At 42.0% G+C, this 22,922-nt stretch overlaps 1 protein-coding gene across 2 annotated transcripts in view; it reads right to left on the bottom strand.

Annotated features, from left to right (window-relative positions):
- Nucleotides 1–22,922, bottom strand: part of TRPM3 (transient receptor potential cation channel subfamily M member 3) — a 491,731-nt gene that overhangs the window by 96,409 nt on the left and 372,400 nt on the right. Inside the window, exons 15-18 of one of the 2 annotated variants that reach the window (XM_063455040.1) lie at nucleotides 22,125–22,414; nucleotides 16,701–16,929; nucleotides 15,534–15,701; nucleotides 14,854–14,934 (exon numbers count right to left, since the gene is read on the bottom strand). In XM_063455040.1, coding sequence (XP_063311110.1) covers nucleotides 14,854–14,934; nucleotides 15,534–15,701; nucleotides 16,701–16,929; nucleotides 22,125–22,414 — 768 coding nt within the window. The remainder of the gene's footprint in view (nucleotides 1–14,853; nucleotides 14,935–15,533; nucleotides 15,702–16,700; nucleotides 16,930–22,124; nucleotides 22,415–22,922) is intronic. The other variant, XM_063455041.1, reaches the window with a different exon arrangement.

The raw sequence follows: 22,922 nt of genomic DNA, 5'->3' as shown, positions 1-22,922 counted from the left end.
CCCTTATTACCATTATGGCCCCCACCTGCCGCCCAAGGGTGGGGGCCGGGGGGGAGGACAGTAGGTCCCCCCCCCCTTATTACCATTATGGCCCCCACCCGCCGCCCAGGGGTGGAGGCTGGGGGGGAGGACAGTAGGTTCCCCCCCTCATTACCATTATGGTCCCCACCCGCCGCCCAGGGGTGGGGGCTGGGGGGGAGGACAGTAGGTTCCCCCATTGTAATTTATGGCCCCCACCCACCGTGCCAGGGTGGGGGCCGGGGGAGAGGACAGTAGGTCCCCCCCATTGTAATTTATGGCCCCCACCCACCGCGCAGGGGTGGGGGCTGGGGGGGAGGACAGTAGGTCCCCCCTCCCATTGTAATTTATGGCCCCGCGCAGGGGTGGGGGCGGGGGGAGGACAGTAGGTCCCCCCATTATCATTATGGCCCCCACCCGCCGCCCAGGGGTGGGGGTCGGGGGGGAGGACGATAGGCCCCCCTTTATTACCATTATGGCCCCCACCCGCCGCACAGGGGTGGGGGCCGGGGGGGAGGACAGTAGGTCCCCCCTTATTACCATTATGGCCCCCACCCGCGGCCCAGGGGGAGGACAGTAGGTCCCCCCCTCATTACCATTATGGTCCCCACCAGCCGCCCAGGGGTGGGGGCCAGGGGGGGGAGGACAGTAGGCCCCCCCTTATTACTATTATGGCCACCACCCGCCACCCAGGGGTGGGGGCCGGGGGGAGGACAGTAGGTCCCCCCTCATTACCATTATGGCCGCCGCCCAGGGGTGGGGGCCGGCGGGGGAGGACAGTAGGTCCCCCCCCCTTATTACCATTTTTTTATACAGTGAGCAGGCTGCTCACTGTTTAGTGGACATGCCCCTACTCGCGGTATAGCGAGTAGGGGCATTGTGGAGATTTTAATCTCCCTTGTGCTATTATGGGGGTCATATTGACCCCCATAGAGTGAGAGGGGGACCTGGGGGGCTTATGAAGTGGTGGGGAGCACAGTCTTTACATATTACAAGGAGGGAGCTGCAAGCCGGTAGCTCCCTCCTTGTAATAAACCGAACAAACTACCGAACACTGATATTCGGTGTTTGTTTGTTCGTTTGATTTTTTCTATTCATTCATTCGTCTGTCTGATGAATGAATGAATGAATAGGTGAAATTCCCGTTCGCATCTCCAGGTGTTTCACTGGGCATGTGCGGGAATCTTACAGTCTATCTAGTGTGGGCAGATGACGTGTCCCACAGGGACTTCACCTACCCACACAAAGATGGCGGCGCCCTGAATAAAGATCGGGGCAGAAGATAAAGAATAAAAAACAGGTAATGTGGGGGGCTTAGGGGCATTTGGGGGTGACTAGGGGGTCGATTGTATGTAGTGGAGGCGGGAGGGGGGTTAAAAAAAAAACGGGATTTGGCATGACAGTGCCGCTTTAATACTGTTTGATTTTACTGCAATAAAATACACATATTTGTATTCAGTGATGTCTCACATGTAAAACAGTGCTGGTTTTATGATGATTTGTGAAGTTACAGGGTCAAATATAGCATGTTAAATTTTTCATTTTTTTCACATTGAAATTTGCCAGATTGGTTACATTTATTTATTTATTATTATTGCCATTTATATAGCGCCAACAGATTCCGTAGCGCTTTACAATATTATGAGAGGGGGATTTAACTATAAATAGGACAGTTACAAATAAACTTACAGGAACAATAGGTTGAAGAGGACCCTGCTCAAACGAGCTTACATTCTATAGGAGGTGGGGTGTAAAACATTGCCTATGAGACCGTATGGTAGCCCAGGAATGAGAATTACCCCGATGATGGCATACCATTTTCAATAGTAGACTACCCAAGGCATTGCAAATGGGGTATGTCCAGTCTTTTCTATTAGCCACTTAGTCACAAACACTGGTCAAAGTTAGCGTTAACATTGTTTGTGTGTGAAAAATGCAAAAAACTAATTTGAACGCCAATTTTGGCCAGTGTTTATGACTAAGTAGCTACTAAAAAAGACTGGACATACCCAATTTGCAATACCTTGGGTTGTCTACTTTTGCAAATGGTATGCCATCACGGGGGTAATTCTCATTCCTTGGCTACCATACGGTCTCAAAGGCAATGTAAGCAATCTGGCGAATTTCAATGTGAAAAAACTGAAACACAAGCCTTATATTTGACTCTGTAACTTTTTAAAACTCCATAAAACCTGTACATGAGGGGTGCTGTGTTACTCGGGAGACTTCACTGAACACAAATATTAGTCTTTCAAAACCCTAAAACTTATCACAAGTATTATATCATCAGTGTAACATCACTTTCACTGATGATATCATCGTTGTAAGACATTGGACTGTTTTGAAACACTAATATTTGTGCTAAGCTGAGTCTCCCGAGTAACACAGTACCCCTCATGTACAGGTTTTATGGTGTCTTGGAAAGTTACAGGGTTAAATATAGTGCTAGCAAATTAAATTCTGTGGACTTTCTGCCTGGGTTATCAGGCAGGTCCCGCAAACTGTCATTTATAAAAGGACCTAATTATGTTAAAATATTACATAAATATATATGTAGAATAAAAAAATAAATAAATATATATATATATATTTATATATATTCGCCAAATGACTGCCGCTCACCGGTCTTGTAAAAGTCCAAAATTTATTAAGAAATAATTAAAAAAGAGACCAACGTTTCAGTCCCCGTTCGGGACTTTCCTCAGGGTGACAAAACAATAACTTTATTGTTAAACTTTATTGTTTTGTCACCCTGAGGAAAGTCCCGAACGGGGACTGAAACGTTGGTCTCTTTTTTAATTATTTCTTAATAAATTTTTGACTTTTACAAGACCGGTGAGCGGCAGTCATTTGGCGAATATATTTCTATGGGAGTACATGCCAGGCACCCGGCAAATTGGACACAGAACTAAGCGTGAGTGCGGGGGATTTTCGATTTTTTTATATATATATATATATATATATATATATATATATATATATATATATATATATATATATATATAGATTGTAGCCGTATTAGTCCAGTGATGTAGATGTAAAAAACAGATAAAATTCGTATCTTGTAATACCTTTCTTTATTGGACTAACAGAATTTTTTAATGACAAGCTTTCGGGATAACCTCCCTTTCTCAAGACTTGAGAAAGCCCCCCATATATATATATATAATTATATATTTATTAATATTAAGATGCACTTAGACAGTGTATGTGTATGTATGTGTAAGTGTATATATATATATATATATACATATGTGATCTAAGTATATACTATTTTATTTTACACTGTTTTAAAACTTTATTAAACGTTTCTACAGGTAGCAGGGGGACAACCTGTCATTCCAGGTACCCCCCTGCTGGCAATGTTAGGGATGGCTATTCCGTTAATGTGATTGTGAGGTCCTCGCAGGGACCTCATTATCATATGGCCCAGGAGGGCCAGATCGGCAGCAGGGGGACTCCCTGGGATGTCAGGTAAGTCCCCCCCATCGCAATTACCAGCGTGGGATCGCCGGCAAGCAGGTAAGTGGGAAGGACGGTGTTTAGAGCCGGGTCCCCAAAGACGGCATAGCACGCCCGCCGTCCTTAAGGGGTTAAAGGAAGTGTTTGGGAAGCATGTGTGTGTCATAGACAAGGGCTGCATAAGCAAAATGATTTAACTCCTAAATAGCATAGATTTGAGCAGTGAGACTGCATGGACATGATGTATACACCTAAAGTGCTTCATTAAGCTAAAGTTGTTTTGGTGCCTATAGTATACCTTTGATGTGCTAATACCCATATTCTATAAACAACACTTTTTTATATATTTTATTACTCTATTAAAACATGTGTTTTTTTATGCTTTATGATCTTTATGCCCTACCAGTTACACTCCAGTTCAAGTACCTTTTATTTTTCGAGACACTTAGCCAGTTGAATATCTGGCTGAGTCACATGGAAAATGTTGTCAGCAAGAACTGCAGTGCTAAAGGTAAGACATTACTACTAAGCAGTTTAGTTCAATTGCTATTTGCAAAGCATCAGAAAAAGTCCTACCTGGCTGTGGAACAGAGCTTTCCTGCCTGAATGGGAATGTAGTAGAGCGCTGTCAACATGGGAGAGAGTGAGCAACTCAAAGCTTGGAGGGTTATCAGAGACTGCAGGGGAGAAATTGTAGAAATGTGAATTTCCAGTGGAGCTGGTAATCTAGATTCAAAGCCATTTGTGAGGACTTCTGGCAAAGAATTTCGCAACAGAACCACCATCTCACTCAAATTGTAAGTCATGTATTAGGCTGCTGCTCTCCCTCGGGGGTGGGAACCCAGAAAGGTGTTATCCATGTCTGCTGTCCACAACCTTGAGAGAATGGATTCTCTTGACCTTGACTGTGAAAGGTTCAGTGTGGTAAGGTGATAGTTCTTGGAAAAGCATGGGCTTGGAGCAAGGTGTATTTGTGGCGCTGCACTGCTGATCAAAATCAACTTTTTCCCTCAATAGGAAATTATGGTGTCTACCGCTATGCTTGGTACCCTCTAGAGGCCTATATTTCCAAAGCTGCCAGGCTGGTTTCTGAGTGCTTTCCTGAGGGCATTGTCTTACATGTTATGTTATTCATGAGATTGATTTTCGTTTGTCTTTTACTTTACTTTATTTTTATTGTTTATAACTTTAATCAGCACAGTTAACAGCTGCGTAACATTCATGTTATGTATAGCCTATTATTAGCTATCCAACTATTTACCTAATATCTTATATTCCATTATTCTAATGGCACAGTTCTAATATTACTGTGCTCTGGGCTATTGAAACCATGTTTATATTTGCTTGTTGCTTCTAATATGCTCGCTCCAGTTGGATGTACTGCCAAATTCTCTGAAACGCCTTTGGAGACGGCTTATGGTAGAGAAATGAACATTCAATTCACGGGCAACAGCTCTGGTGGACATTCCTGCAGTCAGCATGCCAATTGCACGCTCCCTCAAAACTTGAGACATCTGTGGCATTGTGCTGTATGATAAAACTGCACATTTTAGAGTGGCCTTTATTGTGGCCAGCCTAAGGCACACCTGTGCAATAATCATGCTGTCTAATCAGCATCTTGATATTCCACACCTGTGAGGTGGATGGATTATCTCGGGAAAGGAGAAGTGCTCACTAACACAGATTTAGACAGATTTGTGAACAATATTTGAGAGAAATAGGCCTTTTGTGTACATAGAAAAAGTCTTAGATCTTTGAGTTCAGCTCATGAAAAATGGGGGCAAAAACAAAAGAAAGTGTTGTGTTTATAATTTTATCACATGACAGGAGGCGAGTATTTTGCATAACTTTCTTTACTTTATGCCTCCAGCAGCACAAGTCAATCAGAAAACTTTAAACCAATCAGTAACCAGCATCACATCTATATAAAGCCCTGACAGTCACATGATTTCCTCTTTCTTTGCTGCTTCCAGCCAAGGCACAGGTCAGAGTATTAAGCTCTCAACTGTTTTATATATATAATGCAAATTTATTTTGTGGTCTCTTTAAATTGTTTTGGCATTGTACCTTTTTAATTTCCCCCCTGTCTGGGGCCCCCCTCTTTCATCTGCCTCCTCTACTTCTCTCTGCTGTACCCATCCTTCTCCCTGGACTGTAAGGTGTTTTTTTCCCCACTGTTTTTTCCCCTGCTGGGATCTGTTGCTGTCTGCCTGCTTGCCTGTTTGTCCCTCGCGATTCGCGGCATTTTACCGCGATCGCGCGGGACCACCAGGCTTCTCCAAGAGTCCCAGGGTACCGAGGGGTGGGTAGGGGGGCGCGAGGGGGCACCGACCGATACCGTCGGACCGCAATCGCGGGCCGCGATCGCGGACTGCGCGGAAATTTTGCGCGCGGACGGCGGCCATCTTGGATCTCGCGATACCGCGAGATCCTCGGCGGCCATCTTAGTTTCGCCAGTTCGTGATTCCCACGAACTGGCACATAGTTTTTTCTGCTTCTATAAATGTTTTATGTGCCATTAAGAGTTACCTGAATAAATTGGTCCTACCCACAGGACACCTCACCTAGTTTTAAAGGTGAAGTGTCAAAATGCTGGACATTGTCGGAAATAAAGTTTTGCCACATAATATAGGTGTAAAAACTAAACACATTCCCCACATCAGGCTTAACACACTTATCACTGCAGTTAACCCCTGCAACTCTGTGCTAAAGGGCCACTGCAGATAACTTACCATTAGGATTGTATTGCACCAAACCAGGAACAACTCCCATCAGGCTAAGCACACTTCTCACTGCAGTTAACCCCTGCAACTCTGTGCTAAATGGCCACTGCAGGTAACTTACCATTGGGATTGTATTACACCAAGCCAGGAACAACTCCCATCAGGCTAAGCACACTTCTCACTGCAGTTAACCCCTGCAATTCTGTGCTAAATGGCCACTGCAGGTAACTTACCATTGGGATTGTATTACACCAAGCCAGGAACAACTCCCATCAGGCTTAACACACTTCTAACTGCAGTTAACCCCTGCAACTCTGTGCTAAAGGGCCACTGCAGATAACTTACCATTAGAATTGTATTGCACCAAACCAGGAACAACTCCCATCAGGCTAAGCACACTTCTCACTGCAGTTAACCCCTGCAACTCTGTGCTAAAGGGCCACTGCAGGTAACTTACCATTGGGATTATATTGCACCAAACCAGGAACAACTCCCATCAGGCTGCACTGCCCAATCGGGTGAACACTCACAGAAGGCAATGAGGATTGGTATAAACCGCTGAAGAACTACCCAGAAATCATTACAAACAAACAAACAACAACAACAAAAAATCTGGCATTATCCGAAATGACAATTTTGTTTTACAAAGGGTGACCACCACGCCCAATCTAGGGCTTATAACGAAGTACGCACAATCCACAATGGCAAAATTTCCACAAAATTCCATACACAAGGGTGAAAGCGTACTGAGGTCTTCGATACCTCCCATTACCGGGCTTACGTCCCGTCCATTACCGGGCCCCGTCCCGACCATTACCGGGCTCCGTCCCGACCATTACCGGGCTCCGTCCCGACCATTACCGGGCTCCGTCCCGACCATTACCGGGCTCCGTCCCGACCATTACCGGGCTCCGGCCCGACCATTACCGGGCTCCGGCCCAACATTTAAGACCGTTCACCCCGGTCGATAAGAGGGTGACCCATCTTCAGACCACTAGTCAAATTCCTAGTGGTACTGATTACATGATACCTGGGTGTCCCCCAGTTGTATGTGGAAGCCACTGTGTAGCTACATACGCACTGACGTATACTCTGTCTCCCCACAGACGGGAAGAATCATACTACCTTTGTGTCAGACACTCCACAAGACCCCCATCAGGGGATGAGGAACCATTATCTCCATTGTCCTTAGAAATCATAGACGAATGGAGGGCAGAGGACTCGCCCTCGGAGGAGGAGGACTGGTAAGACATACCTCAGGAAGTCAGAGAACCCAGCCTAGACCCGGAATGGCTAGGGACATATAGATATTGAGGTCTAATCCCCACGCCCTTGGACGGGCTGATAACCACGGAGTACGATCTGTTACACAATGGATACAGGTATGTCGACAGCACCAAGAAGGAGAGCTCACGGTGCTGCCAAAGCTCCACAGTACTATATCCAATAAGGGTGACCCATTGGATAATTTGGAGACTACCGTACCCCCATACGGGCTTACGTCCCGACATTTCTGACCGTTCATCCCGGTCTTATTGAGGGCGACCCCCTCCTCAGGCCACTCCAGGAAATCTCTAAGTGGTATTGATGGAAACAGTTCTGGGTGAACCCCAGCTGTAGGTGGAGACCCACTAGTGACTATAAGTGTATTACCATACCTGACACCTGTCTCGGTACCCCACAGACCGGAAGAGGGTCCCAATAAGACCAGGGCACACTACAGGCATGTGTGCCGACACCTCCATGTTTCAATTGGAGGACCCGTACGCCCTTCCCTTAACCGAGAAGGAGAACCCACTATACCGCCAAACTCCACAATTCTAGGACATATAAGGATGAACCATTGGATTATACATAGGGAGACTTTCACGTCTCCCATACCCGGGTACGGCCCGGTCCTACGGAGAGTGTCCTCATGCTCAGACAACTGCCCAGATCCTGCGAAAGTGGTACCAATTAATGAAAATGCTGGGTGACCCCGGTTATACACAGAGGCACACTGAGTGACAATAAGCGTACTGTTATACGATCCTGACTCCACAAACCGAAAGGGTGTGAACCAACAGGTCGGATTTCCCTCAATTCACCGAACAATTTCCAAGTGAAGAAGCCCTCTCCAGGGGGCTGACTAACAAGTCGGGCATCCTACCACCTAAGCACCATGGGAATGGCCCAACGCGACTTCCCCAATGGGGAAAGAGAAAACCACGACTTAGCGGAACCGTCTCTCAGAACATCCTACACATTGAACATCTCAGACTCCATCATCAGGGGTCGAGGACTCCATTCCCCCCCCCCCCCCCTTCTCTGGAAATCATAAGAGAAGGGAGAGTCTTCATCGGAAGAGGGAAAGTGACAGAATCCGCCTGGCAAGAAAAGTTTCCTTTGGCACACTGGAAAACCTTGGTTGACTCGCGCACCACCAGACACCCAGGATCACCCGAAAGGGGTTTGCCGAAGCACCGGGCACACCTTGCCAACCTCCGGCTTCGGGGAAAAGAAGTACGAAACAAGCTCAGGATGGAATGGCCATGTCATCTAGGAACGTACAAGATAGTCCTCAACAGGGAGCTCGGTGTCACTACAGGGATATCTATGCCCCGATCAGACCGAGGTCCACGTAAAAGTAGTAAAGAAGAAGACAGGAGACTCTCACCTAGTCATCAACATAGGCCAACCCAATGGCTTTGGGACGTACTGACATCTCAAGAAGGAAGGTATACACCTGTTAGGAGACCTGCTCCTCCAAAGGGTTTTGCAAGGTAAGATTTGAAAGGACACTTACCTATTGGCTCACATAGTACCTCAAGAAGTTTTGGAAGCTGGTCAGGACGCACTGAAGAGCAAAGGGTATCCGCTGTAGCATACCTAGTCAACTTGCTGACCTTTGCAAGCCCAATTCCTAACTGCGTATACAAACGAGATTTATTGTTACAGTTTCTGGAATTGTTGGGATTCATAATGAACAGAGCGGAGTCGGTTCGATTCCAGCTCCGAGTAACTACGTACCTCTACTTCGGAATAGATTCCACCTTGGACGGATTGCACTTTTTCCACATCAGGAAATGCGACGGATATGGCGGAAAGGCTCCATAGTACCTTGACTATTTCCCATGACCACTTCACGGACAGGCCAGACACCGACTGAAAGCTCGCTGCCTGAGATCCGGGCACACCTATGAAATTGGGATCAGAATGGCAAGGACTTCGATAGCACTCATTACAGAGGTAAAGGAGCTAAGCGTGACACCTAGAATGATTTGTCTTTAATTGGGATCATCCTCTGCTTCTTCAGTTCTAACTTGCCTTCGGGCAGATCAAAAGGGAGAACATCATCATCGATTGTTAATGCAGGGGCGGCTAGAGTTGGTGAATTGGTGTCCTTCAAGGGAGACTGGTATGTCAAGGGACTATCGCAACCAACTAGAGTCATGGGACTCATGGACAACAGGTATTCCCCCGAAATAACTTATCCACATGGAACACTTGGAAGTCACTGGGGTATGGAAAGGGACTACGGTCTTTTTTACTACCCCTATCTACCTCGATGTTGAATCTTGCTCATAATTTTCACGACGGGCCGATCGGCACGATCCGACCGCTCCATTAACGGGTTCCGCTCCGTTAGTTCGACAGCGCATAGTACGATCCACGACACTCCGGTCGATCAAGAACCTTTTCATAGGTCGTTTTTCCACGGGGTAACATACGGTCCAGAACCATGAGTTAAAGTATCACTGTTGTGAGACTTTGATTGGGGTTTTTCGGAACTAGTCTGATAACACGAACCTATCCCTCCGTCAACCGTCAGTCATAATCACGTTACGTTAGATTTTTTCGTCGGGTATCAGATACTCTGGAGGTCGACGTAAATGGTTTTTCGGTATCACCAGAAGGGAGGACCTCTACGATGTTTCGTAGAACTAATCCCTTTCGCGTCCGCATTTTACCCGGTTCCCGGCGGTCTCCCAGTCTTTGTGCAGTTATAGCGGTGTTTGGTTATATGGAGATCCCGACATCACTTAGATTGACACAGTAAGACATCTGCGGGATTTATAACAACCATACAAGCCAGTTCCCATGAACACTCTGTCTGGATGGGTTCACTGGTGGTTATCGTTAACGGGAGTGGAGACGTGCTTTAGGTACTCATTCGGTACGAGGCACGGCCGCTTCTCAGGCCTTCAGGGGGGCCTCTATAATTTTTACGGGCGGCGAATCGGACGCGGCGAGACAACTTCCGTATATTTTCGTCAACCACACACGCATCCTTTTCGCTCATACCACAGCTTTAAAAATGCAAAATACGAAGCCTCCTGTCATGTGATAAAATTGTAGATTATGCTAACGTAGTGTACCTATAATCTTAATTTTAATAATGACAGGAGGCGAGTATTTTCCCTCCCTGTTTCCCTCCCTATACTCTGGGAAATTCTATTTTCTGGTTGTCATCTTCAGTCTTATTATAAGATTTTGGATATTTCAGTATATTTTATGGGATGCTTATTTGGTTGACGGGTGTTTCAGCCGTGGCGATTATTAAAGTATTCTACGGTTGTTTAATGTTTTAGTATATTAACGTAATATAAATATAGATACATATAATACTGGATTTAATGTGGACATCAGTTGGATTCCATCACCTTTCACGTATTTCTGTTCTTTTCAGAGTAACCATCATAAAGATAAAGATCAAGATAAAGCTGGAAGGTTTCAAGCCTCCTTACAAGTTATGTTCTACACGTTACTCAGGACTGTTATTTGAATTCCCTGACGTTATAATGGACTGTTTTCGCATCAAAGAAAGAGGAAATTATGTGACTGTCAGGGCTTTATATAGATGTGATGCTGGTTACTGATTGGTTTAAAGTTTTCTGATTGACTTGTGCTGCTGGAGGCATAAAGTAAAGAAAGTTATGCAAAATACTCGCCTCCTGTCATTATTAAAATTAAGATTATAGGTACACTACGTTAGCATAATCTACAATTTTGCTCAGTGTATCTGTATTCCTAACACTTTAGTGTTCCCTTAATCCTATAATTAGGTTTTTTTTTTTTAGATTTAGCTTTTGAGTGCTTAAATGTGAAACTAAGCAAAGGTTTTTAGGTTTTGGACCGCAGTTCCTGCTGAGGAAAAAGCCAACAGGGAAGTACCATACAGGAGATCAAACTATTCCAGTGCAGCCACAGGGGGCACTGTGCTGGGAGCACATGTTGCACATGTCCATTTTAAACAGACACTCCACTGTCCAAATATCAAAATAGTAGATATACCCCGATTGAAAAAATATATACACTTAATTATGTTTTGTTTTTTTCTATTAGGTGTACACTGATCATCCGCAACATCCACTAACAAGTGAAGTGAATAACATTGCTTATATATTTACAATGGGCAAGGGAAAACATCTGAATGACTTTGACAAGGGCCAAAATGTGATGGCTAGATGACATTCATCCACCCTCTGTTAGTCCCTTCATTGACTTCCCTTAACATATAGGGCTTAATTTAAGATCCATTTGCTTACAAATCTCTGCTGCTCCGACCTACCTATGCTCACTAATACACAAATATATAAGACTTCACTAAGACTGCACTATTCCTATGGAATGTCCTTCCCCCCTCTGTTAGAATTTCACCCAGTCATTCAAAAAAAACTTACTGCTTCAGGAAAACAAATGAATTAAACTGTTTTAAACTTTCCCTCCCTGCATCCTGATTCCTCTCCTACAACTGTCATCAAAACAAAACACTAAGCCCTCAGTGAATACTATCCTAGCAATCTACTTTTCTACCTTACCCTTATCTTTTGTCACTATACCCCACTCCCTCTAGCATGTATGTTCATTAAACAGGGCCCTCAATCCCTCTGTTCCTGTGTGTCCAACTTGTCTGTTTATAAATACGTACCTGATAGTCCAACCATTGTACAGCGTTGCAGAATTTATTGGCGCTTTATAAATAATATTATGTGTATCTCTATGTGTGTCATTGTGTGCCTAGTGTATCTGTGTGTGTCAGTGATGTATCTGAATGAGTGTCATTCTGTGTATTTGGATGTGTTTTATTTTTGGGGAGTGTTGGTGTAAAGGGCATAATTGCATGACAGAGTGTGTGTGTGGGGGGGGGATTTGGGGGAGGAGGGGGGGGAGGAGGGAGGAAGTCCATGGGCCTAAGCAAAATGCTTGCCAAGAGTCCAATCAGTATTAAAGACGGTCCTGGTAATTGATGCATGTGGGGAGCGAAGGTTAGCCCGACTGGTCTGATCACACAGAAGAGCTGCTGTAGCTCAAATTGTTGAAAAACATAATCCTGCCCATGACAGGACACACAGTGTATTGCAGTTTGCTGTGTATGCGACTGCGTAGCCACAGACCAGTTCCGATGAAGACCCCTGTCCACCTCCAAAAGCACATTCAATGTGGATATTAGTATGATAATTTGATGATGGAGCAATGGAAAAAGATTCCCGGGTCTGATGACTCACGTTTTCTTTTAGATCAAGTGGATGGCCGAGTGCTTGTCCATTGTTTACCTGGGTAAAAGATAGCAGGAAGATGCACTATGGGAAAATTAGCAGTCTGGCTGAATCAGTGTTATGTTCTGGGCAATTTTCTGCTGGGAAAAGTTGGGTCCTGGCATTCATGTGGATGTTAAATTGACACATAGCAACTGCCTAGAGATTGTTGCCGACCATGTACACCTTCATGGCAATGGTGTTTCCTGATAACAGTAGCCTTTTTCAGCAGGATAATACACCATACCACACTGCAAAATTGTTTAGGAGTGGCTTGAGGAACATGATAAGAGTTTAAGATGTTGCCTTGGTTTCCAAATTCCCCAGATCTCAATCCAATTCAGCATCTGTGGGATGTGCTGGAACCATAAATTCGATCTATGGAGGCCCCACTTCACAACTTGCAGGACTTAAAGGATCTGCTGCTAATATCTTGGTGCCAAATACCACAGAACACGTTCAGAAGTCTTTTGGAATCCATGCCTTCACCAGAGCTGTTTTAGTAGCACAAGAGAGATTTACACTATATTAGGCAGGTGGTTTTATTGTTGTGGCTTATCTATATATCTATATTTAACTATACTTATATCTAAAATCAGTTTGCCAAACCCGTAGGTCTCTTTCCTGCAGTCTTTGCAAGCCTACCCCTTCCTCTCCTTTCTGCATTTCTGTGGCTGTCCAATCACATAATTCCCACTGCAGCTCAATGAGAAGTCTTTGCAAGGCAGATTCTCCGAGCAATTGCATACCTCTTGAGTTTATCTCCACTGAGTTAAACAGCCAGGAATTAAGAGAACTGCTTGCCAGGTTCACAGACGGAGGGTGTGACAAGGTTAATATATGAAAGTGACAATTTGTTTTGAAACATGCACTTATTGTCAAGTGAAAACAGATTACAAACTCTTGACACAACGCTGAAGTGCTTTAAGAGTCTGGAGTGTCCCTTTAACCTTTCAATGCTGAAGAAGGTAGCACAGCCTAACATATAAATGTATGCGGTCACATAGGGCATAGATACAAGCACATAGTCATACATGTAACCATACTACAGAAATGTGTATGGAAGTCTCACAAATCATAAGTGATAAAGGCTATTTAACCCCTTAAGGACCAAACTTCTGGAATAAAAGAGAATCATGACATGTCACACATGTCATGTGTCCTTAAGGGGTTAATAAACAAAAATGGAAAAGTATTCTATTCACCTTGAAGAAAACCCACAAAATGTACTACAGTTCAATGTGTGTATCAGGCAAACACTGATAGTCTCTTTTCTTTAAACACCACAGCAGTGCTTTTAATTATTGGGCATGTATAATTTTTACATAAATTCTACATTTACTTGCATGTGTCATTTTTCTACAGTGCTCCCTAATATACGTTTACTTAATAATAAGATTTAAATAACGACATCAATACATAATCAATTGTAAAGTCTACTCCTGGGGGTGAACTATTGTTACATTAAATGTTGTTATACAAGTTCCACTGGTTAAACAGGTTTTATTTGGATTATTAACGAAGAGCAATTATGGAGCAAAATTCTAAAACGGCATCAGTTACCAAGCAAAATTTTTAAAATGCCCCTAATAAATATTGCGCTTATAGAAATTTGTCTTCTTTGGCTCAATGTTTATAACTTCAATCTATTTCAGCTTCTAGGTTGGGGCTCACACATAGTTATGAACCATTGGTCGATATTGTATAGATCTAATTATAGACCACTCTTCTTAACTTTTGCAAAAAATCTTTAAAGGAGATTAGTTACTATATTGTAAATCTAACACAGATTCCTTTCTGTGATTAATATGGACACATTGCATTATCCAGGAAATTGACTAGATCATAGTGGTAAAGTCCAACAAAGTCTCCAAATGCACATATTTTCCCATAATAGAAAAAACATTTTCAAAAGATCAAAACATTATGTTCACATATGTTAGGGAATGGGAAAAAGAGGAAGAATGTACAACAAATGAAAAAAGCAGCACCAGAACACAAATGCTGAGACAATGGGGGAAGTGAGGGTGGGGGGGGGGGGGGGGGGGGAGGATATAATGGGGAATTACGGAATCTTTCCATCCTGCTCACCCTTTGGACACGACCAGTACCTTGGGTATCCAAATACTTACAGCATTTAATTTTGTCTTGTAGTCCACCATTCTTTCTTGAATTGTTTCCTCAGGTGGTCGATTCCACACCCTCACCACTCCCTGTATAAAAAAGTTTTGTTTTAAACTGCCCATCCCTTAGATTTTAGATACCCCTCTCTTAGCTGTTGCAGATGCCTCAAACAACACACCAATATCTGTTGTTTGGTGCATACAATTGATAAGTCTCCAGCTACTCTGGGACATAATGACCGCAATTCATGAAATACACTTAACAATAGGCTATCTAGAATATATTTTCATGAAGACAATTCAATTTTAAGAATTCTATCTTCTAACCAACGAACGATTTAAAGAATATAAAAATCAATATTAGAAAACTTCATTGCAATGCATGAAAGGGAATGGATTCAAGACACGGACACCAAAGGATTTATTATAAAAGAAGCATACAAGACAATTTGCTCTTCATGATCTGTAACAACTAATACAGGGTTTAAGTAGACTTCAACGTGTGGGGGATAGAGGTGAAAGACTGAGCAGGATGGTTAAGTGTGCATGAAATGTGACACAGAGGAAATGTAAGTGAAAATGATACAAACAATTGCAATTTCCAGTTTGTCTTTGGTGCTTGGACTAACATTCTATTAAAATAAGATACAAGAAGGATACTGTATCAAAATATATGTTCTTAGTCATACCGTCAGCTCCATGTCATCATCTTCTTTATCCTTGACAGTCTTGTCAGGCTCTTCAACTTCTTTCTCTTGTAGATCTATTTCGTTAGCCTGAGACATGTAGGGCATTTCATCTTTGTTTTTGAATTCTAGGCTGAGAATGGAGGGAGGTAGTAGAATTCCTAGAATGACCTACAACAAAAATGTGAATGATTAGTAATTAAGTGAAAGTAGAAATGTTCTTGCATTATAGAAACCTACTGGAATAGGAAAGTAAGCAATTCTGCTCTCTATATTGATTTTTATTTTTATATTAAAATGTAAATGTACCTAAAATAAGTTCAACTTAACTAACATGTGTAGCTTCCATCCTAAAAGAGGTTATACGGTGTCATGAAAACAATTATATATTCCTAACACTACAGTGCCTTCTGGTACCCATCCTCTGGTCCCCCTACCCTCTGGCTGTGAACCAGGCAACCAGCATAATTTAAGAAACCCAGAATCCCTTAGAAATCCAGAAGTGCATATATTGGTTTGATAGACAGCCACTGGTGGTTCTCAAAAACTGCAATGATTTACATTGCAGGACTAAGTGGGATAGGGACACTGCGCCCAGACCGTTTCAATTAGACTATAGTGTCCCTTTAAATGTTTAGACTTTAGGCTTAACAAAAAAACCTACGTTTGTCATCTTCAACATTGCCATTGTCATTGTTGTCGAACCTCAAATAATAAAGCATATCTCTGTGTGTACATTCACTCAGCGCAATGGAATCTGATGGCGCTATATAAATAATAAAATAATAATAATATATGCCCACACATATATCAATATGTCTAAGATGTATCTTTGTGCATGTCTGGGGAGTTACGCAAACTGTTTTCCGTAGATGGTCTCACAATTTCTGATGGCAGTCTTGGGAGGAACCTTTACCTAGCCTTAAAATCAGTTTTGTAATTTATTATGATGCCTACAGCACAGAAGACCTCCATGGCATTATTTGCTATAATTCACATATATGCCATATATATATCATATTTGAGTATTTTATATATACATCCATTATATAAATGAATACATTACATCTATTTTCTTTAACTATATCAATATTATAAACAAATATATTTGAAACAAATTAAGCTGTACAAAATAAAACACTTTCTTAGGTCATGTTAGTTAACGCTAACCTTAAGACCTGAATTTTTGCGCATTCGGAGCCTTCCCATCCACATATCTGTCAAAAGCATTTGGCTGCATGTGTGAGCAATGAAGTCTCGATGCTTGGCTGCTACGGCAAGCTGCAGGCATGTGGCATTACTCCAATTCTTCAGCTCATAGGTCAGGAGTTTCATTGCCAGCTGCTCATCCTGCTTGTACGACTGGTCTAATAACTCCACTGCCAGCTGCCCAAACTCTCTGGAACAAAGTTCATGATTATTTATTGTATATGGTTGCATAACTCATTTTATCACAGAGTTATAGATTCATAATAAATTCAGTGAAAAGTTTCTACAAACAGAATTACAATAAAAGTATTTTGGATCATTTTGTGACCTGTACTGTTCCTTAATAACAGGCATTCTTTTCACAATCACAATTGTGATTTTAATAACTGTCTGTTCCTGTACCATTTTTTCTTTTTTTTATTAAACATGTAATAAATTCTACATTTATTACATGTTTAATAAAAAAAAGAAAAAATGGTACAGGAACAGACAGTTATTAAAATCACAATTGTCTTAATCTGAATAAACAACATGATTAGCATGAATAATTAAATTAGAATCAGATTTTATTAATTGTACTGGAAATCTATACACACCTATTCACCTATATAAGTTAATGGAAGGAATGCATGTATTATTGTAAAAATTGCATTTAACACCATTGTTGAAAGTATGCAGACATGTGGATACCACAATCCTCCCCAATGAACGGTTTTGCATGCTAGGGAATTGTCTGTTCACAATTGGCAGTGTGGCAGGTAACTCATATGTGGCAATGTAAATACAGCAGCCCTTATGAAGACAATTATAAACCAATGTGGGCTAACAAGAGTAAAGTAGCCCAATGTGTTTTGTAGACAAAACATCCTCCATTCTTCAGTCACATAACCCCTTAAGGACACATGAGATGTGTGACATATCATGATTCCCTTTTATTCCAGAAGTTTGGTCCTAACTGGGTTGTCCTGTGTACTTCATAAGGAAGATTAATTCAAATAGGTTTATTAACTACACAACAAATCACGGTGAAATAAAAACAGAACTGCAAAATTTAGGCAAAAATTTTGATCTGTAAAATTTCTCAGAGAGAGATAAAGTCACCACAATATAACAATGTATCTTTCATACGATTACAGTTCACTCAGTGTTTAGAGCAGGCATGTTGCTAGGTGGCATTAAGACGAGGTACTTCAGCCCAAGGATAAAATGTAAAGCCAGTCACACAATTGTTGATTTAAGCTCCTCCTCAAACCCACCCATTCACAATCGAAAAACTCATTTGACTTCAACCACCTCTTCCTTCTGATCCTTACCTCAACCCCCTCATCTGTTCCTCTCATTTAACCCTCACACCTCATGTGTTATCCCCATGACAAACCTCCCATCTATGTCTTCTCCTCACAAACCTCTCCCTTACCATTCTCTCATGTTGTTGTCCTTTCACCAGCCTGTGCACAATAATTACCTCCCCACCCGGCTCACTCACTGCACAGAAGCATGACAGACTATTAAGGTTCTCAGCTTTCAAACACTTTCTGAACCAAGGTGCATGGATATGGCTGAAGGATCCTGTCATGGGGTATAGATGAGTTTTTCTAATTTAAGTATAATTCATTTCCAAGAATTGCTATTTCCGTTCAAAACTTGATAAAATAATTATTATAAAAAAAAAAAGAATAGATTTGAGGTGACCGGTGTCCTTTAATTTCTTCAGTGAGGCTCTGTTTGGAATGTCTCTATGGCTGCTTATATTTATTATTTATAATATATTAATAACCTATCCATTTGACAATATGTATCTTGCACAATTTTATTTCTTTATGGTGCCTAGGTGCAGTTCGTTATTTACACATTGGGGAAGCAACAGCCTCCCACATTCTTTAAATACACATTTTTGTGATCTTATAGGCATCTTTGTATTTGGGGTTTAGATTCCATTAACTGTTTCCTAAAAGTAAGTTGCACATTAATATCTGTAATGTGCAAATGACTTAGCTGTTCTACTTTAAGACTTTTTCTTGATAAGTGTTGTGTGTAGACTTAAAGTGTAACTAAGTACATGACATATACTAGAGTAATCTTCTAGAGTCCTTCTAAAGTACAAAATTGATGAATAATATCTAAATTATTTGAAAAATGTCAATTTGACGATGTGGATCAGCTACTGAACTGCAGATAAATGTCAAGAGCAGTTTTGGAAATTTATGTTTGACTGCTCTTTTGTAGCACTTCAAAATAAAAATAAAAATTAAAGGATTGTTTGTGCCCTGGGTGGGTTGGCCTTAAACGATAGGCAGACATCCTGGTACATTGATTGCGTCACTTTACCTCCCTCGCACAAGCGTCCTGATTCTCTGGATTCTGGAGTTGGGAGGTATTTTGTTAACTCGAAGGTTCTAATGACAAAAATAATCTAGAATGTATTTATACATTTTAGCATCAAGGTACATTTTCAATAGAACATTTTAACCCTTTTTTTTTATAAACCTAGCAGTTTCAGAGAAACTGCTATGTTTATAATAGGGTTAATGCAGCCTCCAAATCCTCTAGTGGCTGTCTCACTGACAGCGGCTAGAAGCGCTTGCGTGATTCTCACTGTGAAAATCACAGTGAGAGCACGCAAGCCTCCATAGGAAAGCATTGTAAATGCTTTCCTATGAGACCGGCTGAATGCGCGTGCAGCTCTTGCCGCGCATGCGCATTCAGCCGAAAGGGAGGATCGGAGGCGGAGAGGAGGAGGAGAGTAAATAAAGGTAAGTTTTAACCCTTTACTCTCCCCAGAGCCCGGCGAGAGGGGGTCCCTGAGGGTGGGGGCACCCTCAGGGCACTATAGTGCCAGGAAAACGAGTATGTTTTCCTGGCACTATAGTGGTCCTTTAATGTAAATCATTAAAAAGAGTCTCAGATCATTATTCGCCTCCACCAAGGACAGAACTACCTCCCCAAACTGGAGCACATCTAACAGGGCACTGGACTGGCTCCCAACAGATTGGAACAGTTTTGTTTCCTTCCACAGCAGCCATGGGACTGGGAGGTGGCACTTTACTAATCATTTTATTATATTTATAAGTCAATTGCATGAAATGTGTGTGTCCGATCACCAATACTTATTGCTAACATTACTTGGCAAAGAAGAAGTTCACCAAAAGTAAAATATAACAGTTTATGTGATGTACTTACTTAAAATGTTGGATACATGCCAATTTAGCACTTTCAGTTATTACTTATGAAATCATCTCCCATTGATTAACTAGACTAAACACAAATTTGATTCTTTTCTTTCATTGAGCTGATAAAAAAAGTAATTCAGTCTAACAGTTCATCCACCCATCCATCCATCCAATCTCTCTGCCACTTAATTTTTCCCTTGTAATTAGCTATATTCCATTCAATTTATTTTCTATAAATATGTTTAACAATGGAGTTCAAGTAGAGATTGTAGCCGTATTAGTCCAGTGATGATGTAGATATAAGAAACAGTTAAAATTCGTATCTTGTAATACCTTTTTTATTGGACTAACAGAATCTTTTAATGACAAGTTTTCGGGAGAACCTCCCTTTCTCAAGTCTGAAGCATTTTTGAGCAAGACGACACATAGAATTCAAAGTTGAGTTGTGATACAGAGGTTAAAGGCACATGAGAGCAGATAAGACATAGGTTTGTTAGAAAATAGACACCATTTTTGCAGAGGGTCATAAATATCTTTCTGAGGAGCAGAGTGAGGGGGGAGAGAGGGAGAAGAAAAACAAACAAGCAGACAGTGCAGAGGATCACAACTAAACTTTGAATTATATGTGTCGTCTTGCTCAGAAATGCTTTAGACTTTAGAAAGGAAGATCATCAAAATATTCTGTTACCCACTTTATGGGTGAGGCACCCCCACATGGATGGAGATAGAAAGTTTCCTCTTAGAACCATATAAGTTTGCCAAACTAATGTGGCTGCCCAACCACTTCCGCCCTCCCTTGCCTACAGCCTCCATTCTGGTTACGCTTTGCTTTCATCTATGGGATAGACACAGAGCTACACTCAGCTCACAGACCACACTTTTGTCAGCCACCCCGATAGAAGCACTACCTTACTGCATACCTACTTTTCATACTAAACCATGGCTAGACAGGACCCTGACGCATATGTACCACATCCTCCCACATGGGGAACTACTAGAATTTTCCAGACTGAGGGATGTGCATGGGCTACCCCAGACTTCACAATTCTCACATATGCAGCTGAGTTCGTTTCTCCACAAACTAGCTCACGCAGACCCAAAACCGGACCCAGAGAAGGGAAATCTCACATTGTGGGAACAAATATGCATTACTGGGGTATTACCACCTTCTTGTAAACCTAACTCCATGTGTTACCAACTCCTAGCGAACCATCTCCCCTTCCCCTCCACTAAAATTGCACAACAATGGAATGCTGACCTAGGATTAGACATCACCCCAATGGAATACTTTATTCCAAGATACTGGCCAACTGCTTAAGCCCGCCACTCTGGCAGAACAACAGAGGAAAGTCATATATAGGTGGTATATGGTAATCACAAGGCTTCACAAATTCTACCCAACTAGCTCCCCCACCTGCTGGAGATGTGGTGAAGCAGAGGGAGATATCCTCCATATATGGGGAAACTGACTCTCAGACCATTTTGGTTTTCTGTCCACGAACTCCTCCAAGCTGTGACTGGCCTCACCCTACCTTTCAAGCCCCAGACCTGTGTAGCCTTACTCCTTCCGAGTGGGATACACAGGGCTAAAAGGAAACTCCTCTACCATGTCCTTCTGTCAGCTCAGAAATCAATTGCAAGGGCATGGAAATCCACACATTGCCCGACCCTCTCTAGACTGCTCTCAGATGTTAACGATCAAAGAGCATATGAAGGAGCATATAGTAAATTGTGACCCCCATCTGGGACAACAAAACAAGCCTGGGAGGTATGGGACACATGGAGTTCGGTACACCAGGTACATATAAGTGCCGAAACTGTGGAAGGGCGCTGAGACCTGTAGTGGCAATATGATACTTACTATGCTGATGTATGACCGAACCCAAACGCAAGGCGTACTGTGCCTGATGATTAACGGACATTGCACTACTCTGTACTGTTTGCATATTTACGTATCTGCTGGACCCTCTCCACCCCCCCTTTTTTTCCTTCTGTACCCCCCGTCACTCGTTGACAAGAAAAGAGAAAACTAATAATAAAAATTGTTAAATTTAAAAAAATATATATACATATATATATTCTGCTACATAAAAAAATATACATATATATATGCTGTTAGTCTGTTAGTCCAATAAAAAGGGTATTAAAGGTATTACCAGATACACATTTGATCTGTTTTTTACATATATATATATATATATATATAACTACCAACCTGGAGTTATGGTTTAGCTCCTGTGATATGTCATCCACCATGTCATTTTCTGATGCTTCATGTGCCATAGCTTTACACAATTTACAAGCTACAAGGGCCTTGGCCATTGCCTCCTCTCCATGCTGCCAAAAGAACAAGGCCATCTTCTGACGCTTCATCAATACGGCCCACACCATGAGCTCATGGAAAGGGAAATGAAAGTGATTGATCTCTGGGTCATCTAAGTCGATATCCACCTCTTCTTCTCTTTTCTTTGTTGTCTTTCTTCCTCTCCGAATTGGGATGTCATCCTGTTACAGGGAAAAATCTAATTTTAGATTTTCAGATCACTTTTTGTAATTTGCCAAATATTGTTTTCTACACACCATGCCAGCACTCCCCCAAAAAAACAAAACAGCCCTTCCATGGGTAATATAATCTGTCACATTTGAAAAACAAACTGTGTGTTCTTCAAGGAAATGCAACATTCTAATCTTCCTTATGCTATGTAATTTCTTGTTAATTCACAATTTATCAGGGTTATTCACTGAAGCTAGAATTCAATGTGAATTCAAAGGGAATTTCAAATGTAAAACCAAAGTAACCCGAAATGGAAGCACTGATGAGTTGGGAATGTTTCCTGTTTTTTTTTTTTAATTTTGACCTTAAGTTTTAAACTTACTGGGAATTTAACTCTCCCAGATACTTTGAATTCTCACTATAGTTAATAATCCTGTATATTTTTTATCATAAATATTTAATTTTTGGGGTGTTGTGACTTTTTTTTGTAATTGCTAGGCCATCATAAGAGCCTGGAGA

This window comes from Pelobates fuscus, chromosome 5, assembly GCF_036172605.1.
Source record: "Pelobates fuscus isolate aPelFus1 chromosome 5, aPelFus1.pri, whole genome shotgun sequence".
Classification (NCBI taxonomy): domain Eukaryota; kingdom Metazoa; phylum Chordata; class Amphibia; order Anura; family Pelobatidae; genus Pelobates; species Pelobates fuscus.
Note: the sequence above shows the minus strand (reverse complement) of the source record. Positions and strands in the feature narration are given on the sequence as shown.